At 40.7% G+C, this 10,650-nt stretch overlaps 1 protein-coding gene and 1 long non-coding RNA gene across 2 annotated transcripts in view; one reads left to right on the top strand and one right to left on the bottom strand.

The window, feature by feature from the left end:
* LOC125804807 (uncharacterized) overlaps positions 1 to 10,650 on the bottom strand; it is a 163,667-nt gene that overhangs the window by 89,990 nt on the left and 63,027 nt on the right. The gene's annotated exons all lie outside the window — the stretch shown is intronic.
* Positions 1,113 to 10,550, top strand: znf711 (zinc finger protein 711). Its single transcript, XM_007228410.4, has 9 exons — positions 1,113 to 1,269; positions 3,514 to 3,597; positions 3,945 to 4,044; positions 4,251 to 4,742; positions 4,842 to 4,997; positions 5,210 to 5,347; positions 5,998 to 6,135; positions 6,246 to 6,389; positions 7,234 to 10,550. The coding sequence occupies exons 3-9, from the start codon at positions 3,966 to 3,968 to the stop codon at positions 8,409 to 8,411; spliced, it is 2,325 nt and encodes a 774-aa protein (XP_007228472.1). The 5' UTR covers positions 1,113 to 1,269; positions 3,514 to 3,597; positions 3,945 to 3,965; the 3' UTR covers positions 8,412 to 10,550.

The following is a 10,650-nucleotide window of genomic DNA, read 5'->3' as shown; positions in this document are numbered from 1 at the left end:
AGGCTTTTTACAGATTTGAAATTATCTTTAAAACCTAGAAAAATAGTTACTCTTTTTCTTCTGGAATTGCAAAATAACAATATATCTTAATATAACATATTTATAACAGGTTGTTATGCGCACCATTTGAAGTTCTCAAGGGCCTGTTTTAAAGCCACTACATAAGAAGAAAAAAAAATTACTCAACATTCATAGTATATAGTTTTTTTTTGTGCTTGTTTGTTGACAGATTTTGATTCCTTCCAGATTGCACCAGGTTAAAGCAGTCATCTATTTAGATTTTTTTTTCTTTGTTTAAAATGAACCAAATTGTATTGTTTTATTATTTAATACAAACTATGGAAACATATTAAAATCTGAATTATGTCAGCACAATACAGCACACATATATACAGCTGACTACCTGAATATACTGAATGACCAGATTATTCCATCAATGGATTTTTTTATGACAATGCCAGGATTCATGGGGCTGGAATTGTGAAAGAGTGATTCAGGGAGCGTGAGATCATCATTTTCACACATGGATTGATAGAGTTCACCAGAGAGTCCAGATCTTAACCTCATTGAGAATCTTTGGGATGTGCTGGATGGAGAAGAGCTGCTTTGTGCAGTGGTCAGACTCTACCATCATCAATGCTGCTGCAAGATCTTGGTGAAACATTAATGCAACACTGGATTGAAATAAATCTTGTGACATTGCAGAATCTTATCAAAATAATGCCACAGCGAATGCTTGCTGCAATTAAACTTTTTTTGTTTTTGGCCAGGCAGTGTATTTCCAGTCGTGGAAACCAAATTATCAAAAAAATGCAGGTGTCCAAAATCAATAAACAATATTTCTCATCAATCATATGAATAATAAAGACACCTAGGGTTTAAGGTTTTGCCAGAATTGTTTAAAAGGCGTGGTGACAAGGGCAGAAAAGCAGATAAATGTGTGTTTATGTGGCTAATTGCTAAAAAATGAACAATATGCTGCAGTGTTGTGTGTTTAGTGTTACAGCAGCTCGAGCCCCTCTGATTCTCTATGATGTGACGTAAATGGACAGGGCTCAGGCCGCGCGCATTGTCTCCCCCCTCCCCCCTGCGCTGGGAGCGCGCAGCCTGATTGGCCGAGCCAGGCCTGGAAAAAAACATTGCTCGGGGATTGAGAGAATGTACAGGCCGCAGCGGCGCAACCGTAGCAAAATAAAGCTAAACCGCGCCGCTCAGCGCTGCTATAGCGCCAGGGTCCCGCCGAAAACGCCCAAAGGAGTCTGCAACCAGGTAAAAAACGTCTCCATCAATATCGGAACGGCGCGAAAACCGGAGCGGCGGGGCCGCACGGCCTGCGCGGGCCTCGCCGAGCCTGTGGGGCCGGAGCTCCGGGAAGAGAGCGCGGGGGGGCTTGTCTGGAGCTCGGGATGATAAAATATGGCGCTAAAAAGCCTCGTAGGCGATAAATGGGAGATTAACGGGGCTGTGTGCGCTGAGTGGAGCTCGGTGGAGCTTTAAACGGACCGTTAAACCGAGCAGCCGCCCCTCTTCTGCTCGGCTCGCGCCGCTGATGCTAACGAACGCTAGCATTAAAGAAAAAGATGGCGGTAAAATAAAAAGATGGCGGCGGGTCCGCGCTCCGCAGCTGCTCGGAGAGCAGGACCGCCTCTCGCCGCCCAGCTAACCTCACTCTAGCCCACACTCGGGCTCCTGGCTCGGTCTGGGCTTTAAAAGTGTCGTTAGCTGCTGAGGAGGAAGAAGAAAAAGAGAATAAACTAAAATCTGCGCGGGTAATTTTGCGTAAACGCAGCGGAGCCGCTCGCGCCACAGCAAGCTGCAGCTCAGCGCGCGCGCATGAGAATTGATGGCCATGATTCTGTGGATGTCCGACTCTTCTGAACGAATCGTTCATTTGAATCGGTTCTTTTGTTGTTGTTGTTGCCCCAAAGCTTACTGAACCGAATCGCGATTCACTTTTCTAGCGGATGCTCAAAATGTAGCCTAGCTATATATCATACCCTTGTATCAGCATATAAAGGCTCTATCAAGCTTTAGAAATATAGTTGGATATCTATATGATGTATAGCTGTAAAAAGCCAAAAAGTAAACAGCTAGTTATGAAGAACCACATCTTCACTTGTGGTGAAAAAATCTCTATCTTGCTGTCTGTGTAGCCGATATATAGATAGATAGATAGATAGATAGATAGATAGATAGATAGATAGATAGATAGATAGATAGATAGATACGTTACATGGATAGATAAATAGATCTATCTGGACTTTATAGCTATTAACTATGGCTACATATTGATACACATATATCTATTGCAAGTAGATGTGTATAAACTACAAATGAATTATGATTGTTATTAACAACTATAAATTATATATTACAAATGCACACATGTAGATGAGAAATATGTTAAAAAGAAATAAAGCTAAAAAAAAAAGCAGAGCAATGGTGAATAAATCAATGTGCAAGAGGTGCATGTATCCTCGCATAATTACAGTACTGAATAATTATCTGCATATGACAGTGACAAAAATAAATAAACGTGTCCGTCGCTGTCAAATGATGTCAGTGATGTCAAAAAGATGCATCTCCTAAAAAGCAGCTTCACAGGAAGAAAATAAAAGCTTTCTGTAGTATAATTTCTATTGGTCCATTAATTAATAATTTTGACAAAGTGTAAGGGACAGTTAGTGTGTTCAAATTATGTATTAAACTAAAAATCAACAAACAGTTTGTAGGAGAGGATCATAAATAATGAAGTTAACTTGACTTTTGAATCAACATGACGCTGAAGCGGATGCTCGGTTCATTGAATCGATTCGCTGAACTGAATCGGAGCTCCTGTGATTTGCGCAGTAAAGGACTGTGTGTTGGAGAGATCTGCGCTGTTGAGGGGAGGGGCTGAGATAAATAAACACAGACTGATTTTCAGTAATATTATCAGAATTATCTCGTATTACAGCGCAGCTGCTGGAGAGTGTAAGTGTGTAAATGATGCGTTTGGTTCTGGAGAGTTGGAAACGTCCTGTATTAATGGGAGGCGGAGACATTACGTCATTTTGGAAATTCCCTCCACAACGTCTAAAAGAGATTCTGTGGGAACAGTTTACATTTAATTCTGTGGGAACAGACTTTACATTTAATGTCCATGCACCAGTCTCAGTTTATTCTGCACTGACCAATCAGCAGTACTAAATCAAGGGGATTGGATCTTTCCTGATAAATGCATAAATTAATTTGTCTTAAATCACTGCTACCAAAAACACCACAGCCTCCAACAAACCTCTCCAACATGTAAATAAATATACCATACACATACACTGGGTATCGTTTTAAAATGTTCTGTACTGATTTCGATTTCGATATCCAAACAGTACTTTTTTCAAATATCAATCCCAATTGGTATGTTTATTTTTTTAATTTGTCTTCTTTTAGTTCACGTTCTTTTTGATGTTTGATTCAGGAAAATCTTATCCATTTTACATTGGTCCTGAACTAATGTCCTGTTCTCTCTTTCAGAGGTTTTCCTCCCAGATGACACAAGTACAGTGTTCCTTAGTGTTTGACACTTTTATAAGTATTAAACAGTCATCAAATGTGAAGGTATGTTGGCTGATGTGCCTCAGAATATATTTCACTTTTTATGAATTTTGTTAACACTTACATTTGTAGAGTTAAATAGAGTGAGTGTGTTTAGTATTTATGTAAAATTAATAGGAAGGTCTTCGTAACTATGAAAAAAAAATCAGTAAAAAAATAAATAAATAATTAAACAAACCAGAATATGTTTTATATTTTAGATTCTTCAGATTAGTACCATTTGATGAGATGAGTTTTGCAAATATGTTTTTCTATTACCAATTATTTGTATTAACAATACAAATAACAATGTGAGAAATTACATTTTCTATGTAATTTAATTTTTTTTTTCTTTGCTATGGTGAATTTAGTGCCGTGAGAAATCATAAATCATGGATCAAGGAGGAGGGGTCTTGGAGCTTCACTCCCAGGACTTGAAAATGCCCCATACAATGATAATGCAAGACTTTGGTAAGACTGTGGAAGATAGTTTTGCATAAGCATAAGCTTTTGAAATGCTTATGATGAGATCCTGGTCATAATCAGTTACTGGTTCTGACCTCAGTTGGAATACCTTTATAATTATTAGGGGTGTAATATATAAATTATAATTGTATCTATAGAAATGACTTTTTTTAAACCTGCAACTGCAACAATTTATTTTTTGTTCTTTCCAGTTGCAGGGATGGGGGGCATGGCACGCATAGACGGTGATCACATCGTGGTGTCTGTCCCTGAGGCAGTTCTGGTATCAGACGTGGTCACTGATGAGGGCATCCTGCTGGAGCACGGCCTGGAGGCTGAGGTTGTGGAAGGACCTGATATCGGCCATGAAGACGTGATCACCGCAGAGGGCGTGATCATGTCCGAGTCCATCCTGGAGGCTGAGGTAGCCATAGAGGAAGCTCTGGACGCAGACCACCACGTTCTCACCACCGACCTGATTGAGGAGACGGTACCCGATCAGGTTTTTGTGGCCGACCTCATGTCCGCACATGAAAACCTGGACCATGAGCTTGTGTCAGAGGAGGTGATGGTCACTGACACCGAGGCAGTGATACAGGCTCATGAGACCATGCCTTCCAGCGTTACCCTCAAGAACGATGATGAAGATGATGATGACGACGAAGATGGCAAGAGCACCTCGGAAGACTACCTCATGATCTCATGTTAGTAATTTAGTATTTTCTGTGCTAACACGTTAAATATTGCTATTTCTATTCAGTACTGATGTCTGTAACGGTATGCATTTTTCCCTCATTTTGCAGTGGATGACGTTGGGGAGAAGCTAGATATTGGTGACACACCTTTAAAGATCACTGCAGACGTGGTCCAGGACGATGATGGGTCCAAGGAGGATGAGTTTGGCTCTGAGGTCATCAAAGTCTACATTTTTAAAGCAGAAGATGAAGATGTGGAAATAGGTGACATTCGTTCGACATTCATCACTCTGTAGGTAGAAGAATAGATAACAGGGTTTAAAATACTTCTGTAGAAGTTGAAGACTCTTTAAGTAAAAGTGTTCTATATTCTGAATTTTATTCTTCTACAAACATTTAAAAATTCAGAATGCTCTGGCTTTGCTTTAACATTTTAAAGCATTTTAAAACCATGTATATTTCTGATGTTTTTGTAGGTGGAACAGAGGTGGTCGCAGAGAGCGATTTCCCCAATGGGCACGCAGTTTTGGAGTCGGCGAGCACTGGCCGATTGCCCAGAGACAAGATGGTCTACATGGCGGTGAAGGACACCAGCCAAGGAGACGAGGAAACCAGTGAGTTTAAATGACAAAATGGTAATAATGTAAAACCATAATAGAGCAAAATGTAGCGTAACATGCAGATGACAAATCATATTTAGCACTGTGCTCGAGGCTTGTATATATGTGAAGTAGCCAGGCAAAAAATCTGGTGAAAAATTTAGCGAGTTTTGTGTGGTGTGTGTTTTCTGGAAAATGTATTGCAGCCGCAAAAAAAAACCGTTCAAAATTTAAATGTGCTGTGTTGTGAACGTCTGTGGCACCCTTATATATATTGGGCTAGTTTATGGTTCTGACAGGCAGGTTTATACAGGTTTTAGGCAGAATTTTTTGCTAGAACAGGCAACCCTGTCTGCAGCCGACAGTGACTCGCTGTCTGCTTTCTCTCTATCACTCCAAAGACAATAAAACCTCTATATATGTGGGATTTAAACGCTGAGAATGTGTGTAAATGTATAATAAGCTGATGTACAGTATTTGAAGTATGGGTGTTGTCTTGTCCCTTATCTGGTGTGTTTACATTTTTGGAGACACAGACACAGAGAGCGAGTTGAGTGTGTGAGCCAATTACCCCTTGTGTCAACAGATTTTTTTTGGCAAATTTGTCGATTATGTCGACTAATCGCTGCAGCCATGATCCTGATATCATGTATTGTGTTACGTAGATGTTTCAGAAATGACTGACCAGGTGTACATGGAGGTGATTGTTGGGGAAGATGAAGCTCCAGCCCTCCAGGAAGCACAGTTAGAAGACTCGACATGTAATAAGACCTTTGTTCCTGTGGCGTGGGCTGCTGCATATGGTTTGTTATATTTTTATTTATTGTATACAAAGAGTTTAAGATAAATACTTGAACATTCACTGTGTTAGATCCTGCGCTCACTTTCCTTTTTTCTTTTTTTTAATGTCCAGGTAACAATCTGGAGTCTCGGTTAGAGAGTAAGAATGGTACACCCACTCCTTACCTGCAGATCAGCGACAGCATCAGTACAAGTCGAGCTCTCAAACAGAAGATCAAGAAGAAGAGGAAGGGAGAGACCCGTCAGTGCCAGACTGGTACGAGTTTATTGAAATAAAGTGTATCTAGGGATGTCCCTAATTTCTGATCATGTGATCAGAAATCGGAAATCTGGATAGCTGATTTGTCAAACTTGAACATGAGTTCACCATAGACTCTGCTGCACTCGCACAGTGAGAATACTCAGGCTGTCGCATTGCTGAAGGCTCTCTCTCGCACACACACTTCTTTAAAAAAAAAAAAAAGTGATATGCAGCTACACTACCATTTATTTATTCCTTTCAAGCTCTTAGTTAAACTCAGTAACTTTTTTTTAAAATATTCTAATTTAAAAAACATCAAAACTACTCTTAAGATATTATAATACAGTAAATCTACTCAGAGATATTTTAATACAGTAAAAGTCTAGTCTAAATCTGGTCTGCCAGGCCTAATAAACCACACTACACTATTATTACTGTCTCCCTCCCAAAAATACAGGGAAATACCAGCACTTAAACAATATGAATCATGATCCTAATTATGGCTGTCACAGAATTGTTGTTGAGACATTTTTTAGCTTGTCTATTTAAGAAAAGATGCATATTTAAGTTAAAATAATTTATATGGCAATTTTTGTATTTTTTTTTTCGTGTTATTTTTTGATAAAAATTGGTTGTTTTGATACAGTTGTTTTTATAAAAATTAAAGACGAACTTTTTTACAATTTGGATGTGTTCATTTCTTTTCTTTTTTTTTTTTACTGCATTGTCAAAGTGTCTGATAAGGAATCTGCATACTTTGTATAAAAAATGTAATGGTGACATCCCTATTTGTAGTTATAGAAATATAGATATTTTTTATCACTATGCAAATATATAAGCAGATGATTCTCTGTTCCAGCTGTGATCATTGGTCCTGACGGTCAGCCGCTGACGGTCTACCCCTGCCACATCTGTGGGAAGAAGTTCAAGTCCCGTGGGTTCCTGAAACGTCACATGAAGAACCACCCGGACCACATGTTCAAGAAGAAGTACCAGTGCACAGACTGCGACTTCACCACCAACAAGAAGGTCAGTTTCCACAACCACCTGGAGAGCCACAAGCTCATCATCAAGAACGAGAAGATCCCCGAGTACACGGAGTACACTCGGCACTACAGCGAGGCCAGCCCCCTCAGCCCCAACAAGCTCATCCTACGCGACAAGGAGCCCAAACTCCACAAGTGCAAATACTGCGAGTACGAGACGGCCGAGCAGGGCCTGCTCAATCGCCACCTGCTGGCGGTGCATAGCAAAAACTTCGCCCACGTGTGCGTGGAGTGCGCCAAGGGCTTCCGCCACCCGTCCGAGCTCAAGAAGCACATGAGGACGCACACGGGCGAGAAGCCCTACCACTGCCAGCACTGCGACTTCCGCTGCGCCGACCAGTCCAACCTAAAGACTCACATAAAGAGCAAACACGGCACGGACCTGCCGTTCAAATGCGGCCACTGCCCGCAGGCTTTCGCAGACGACAAGGAGCTGCAGAGGCATATGGACATCTTCCAGGGCCACAAAACTCACCAGTGCCCGCACTGCGAGCACAAAAGCACCAACTCCAGCGACCTGAAACGCCACATCATCTCGGTGCACACCAAGGACTTTCCGCACAAGTGCGACGTGTGCGAGAAAGGCTTCCACAGGCCTTCGGAACTCAAAAAACACTCGGAAACGCACAAGGGAAGCAAAGTGCACCAGTGCCGTCATTGCGACTTTAAAATCTCGGACCCTTTCACGCTGAGCCGCCATATTCTTTCCGTACACACCAAGGACCTGCCCTTCAAGTGCAAACGCTGCAAACGGGGCTTCAGGCAACAAACCGAACTCAAGAAACACATGAAAACGCACAGCGGCCGCAAAGTCTACCAGTGCCAGTACTGCGAGTACAACACGGCGGACGCTTCGGGTTTCAAACGCCACGTCATTTCCATCCACACTAAGGACTACCCGCACAGGTGTGACTACTGCAAGAAGGGTTTCAGACGACCCTCGGAAAAGAACCAGCACATAATGCGGCATCACAAAGAGACAATGATGTAACACTTAACTCCACCTTCTTTCCCCACCTTAAACAACAGACACACACACACACACACATACATACAGAGCTCCACCTCATTAACCAGAGCCCACATCACACTGCAGAACACGAGGATGGAACAGAACAGCGCAGCCTGCTTACGACAAAACTACATTATAATTATAGTTATGAACTTACTCTACTGTAAAGCATCTTTAAGGTTAACCCCTCAGATATAAATACAAATACAAAGCAAAGCAGGATTTGGTGTAAGTGTGTTTTGAAACTATATGACCACGGTATGAGTCAAAGTTGTCACTTTATCATGTCCTAGAAATTTCAACAAGGGTAAACACTGATCAGTCAGGGTCTCAGATGTTTTTCTATTTTTGTATTTACTGCAAGTGAATAATGTTGTCAGTGTTAACTGGCTAAGTGACCCCATTCACACCTGGCCACTTTGTGACGGGAATCTAGTTTGTATGTTAAAAAGATGTTGGCCGCATGTATTTACCGTATTTTTCACACTATAAGATGCTGAGAATATGTTTAAATATATAATGAGTTTCTGTACAGTATATGGAGTATGGGTGTTGTCTTGTCCCTTATCTGGTGTGTTTACACTTTTGGAGACACTGAGAGCGAGTTAAGTTCATGGATTATAAGGCGCACTATCAATAAGCTAAACTAGGATCAGTAAATTAAACTTTAATTCTTTAAGAAAACATTTCCTTTTGAAATCAAGTGAGCTCTGGATGTTAATCTACACAGATTTCTCTTCTAAAAACTTTATCTGGGCGAGTAAAGCACTTTCGTTTATTTACAGTAAGCTTAGATGTCAAGATTTGTACCAAGGCTAGCCTCGGTTAGTGGCTGATAGGAGTGTTTGGGTAAGCCAGGGCGATATTAGCTTGCAATTTGTCCCACGTAGCTTGTTTTAACACAGTAAACGCCAAGACTACAGTCTGATATATTTAAAAAAGTTAGCGCTTACCGTGGTTAGCAGCTAATGCTAATGCTGCTCCAGCACTGCTAGGCTGACTTAGCAGCAGGATACTGGCTGATAATACTCATCTCTGAACGGCGAAAGAGCTAGCGCTTAGCATGGTTAGCAGTTAATGCTAATACTGCTCCAGCCTTGGTGCTGGGGAAACTTTACTGAAACTCCTGTATAACTCTGTACTTCAGTGTAGTGACTTTACTGCTCCTTAATACCTGACTGGCAGAATTCATACATAAGAAGCACCGGATTATAAGACACACTGATGGTTTTTGGGAAAATTTAAGGATTTTAAGTTTGGCTTATAGTGTGAAAAATATGGTACGTTGGTTGTTTGTCCATTCTGCATCTTTCTGTGCTGTGCTAAATATGACTTCTGCCTCAAAATGTGCAATTTTACATTCTTTCCTCCTCGATTATCAGACAGTGGTTTGAGTGATTGGATTTGTGTCTGTTTCAAATGTGACTTGGGTGTTTTTACACTTTCATCCAGATATAATCCAGATACTCAAGACTCATAAAATGACGAGGGGTAAATGGGGTCACAGATGCTTAAATTGTGCTCTAATTTAAAACCAACGCCCGGCACCGCCCTTAACAAGCCTCCCTGTAGACATTTGGCTCTGGGCTGCATTGTAACTTTCAACAAGACTTTTTACCAACTGACTTGCCCCGACTTTTACCCTAACATTAATTTTAAAGGCAAATTCAATCATGCTATCAGTTTCAGCAGGTCGTCTGTGCTATTATTTGAGTAATATCCGTTAGCCTCTTTACATGTGTGTCGCACATTTGTAAACATGCCTATTTTGTGCGAGAGGTTCTTGTTCTGTGTTCACTTGGACGTAGTCTCTTAACACCAAACCAGTAAATTTCCATTTGCCAGAGATTTTTTTTTTTATTTAATGCTGATGTATGCTGGGCTCTCGTACTTGGTCAACAATTAAACTCACTGTAGTTGAAATAAATTAAATATTTTAGTTGTTACCTTTTTGTGAATGCCACTACAAGACTTAATGTATGTGTATATTCACGTGTAACACGTAACTGGCAAAACATGCACATATGGCCAACTATTTCGACTTGCAGTCATGCCTTACCTGTATTGTATTTTTCTTGCACTGAATTAAGTAAATCAAACGTGATTATTTTTTTTAAACATGTGTCCGTTGTTCAGGTCTGCTGAGTGAAGATTTTATTTGATTTTTTTATTTTTTTTAAACATGATTATCCTAAAATGAGGCCAGTTCTGTCTGTTT

This window comes from Astyanax mexicanus, chromosome 10 (assembly GCF_023375975.1).
Source record: "Astyanax mexicanus isolate ESR-SI-001 chromosome 10, AstMex3_surface, whole genome shotgun sequence".
NCBI classification, from domain to species: domain Eukaryota; kingdom Metazoa; phylum Chordata; class Actinopteri; order Characiformes; family Acestrorhamphidae; genus Astyanax; species Astyanax mexicanus.
The sequence above is the reverse complement of the archived record's forward strand: the minus strand, read 5'-3'. Positions and strand labels throughout refer to the sequence as shown.

Bases quoted from the DNA above. Each gene is read 5' to 3' on its own strand.
- znf711 (XM_007228410.4), top strand. From the start codon at position 3,966: ATGGATCAAGGAGGAGGGGTCTTGGAGCTTCACTCCCAGGACTTGAAA. The intron at 4,743-4,841 runs GTTAGTAATTTA...CTCATTTTGCAG, and splicing joins AGACTACCTCATGATCTCAT to TGGATGACGTTGGGGAGAAG. The intron at 6,390-7,233 runs GTACGAGTTTAT...TCTCTGTTCCAG, and splicing joins GACCCGTCAGTGCCAGACTG to CTGTGATCATTGGTCCTGAC.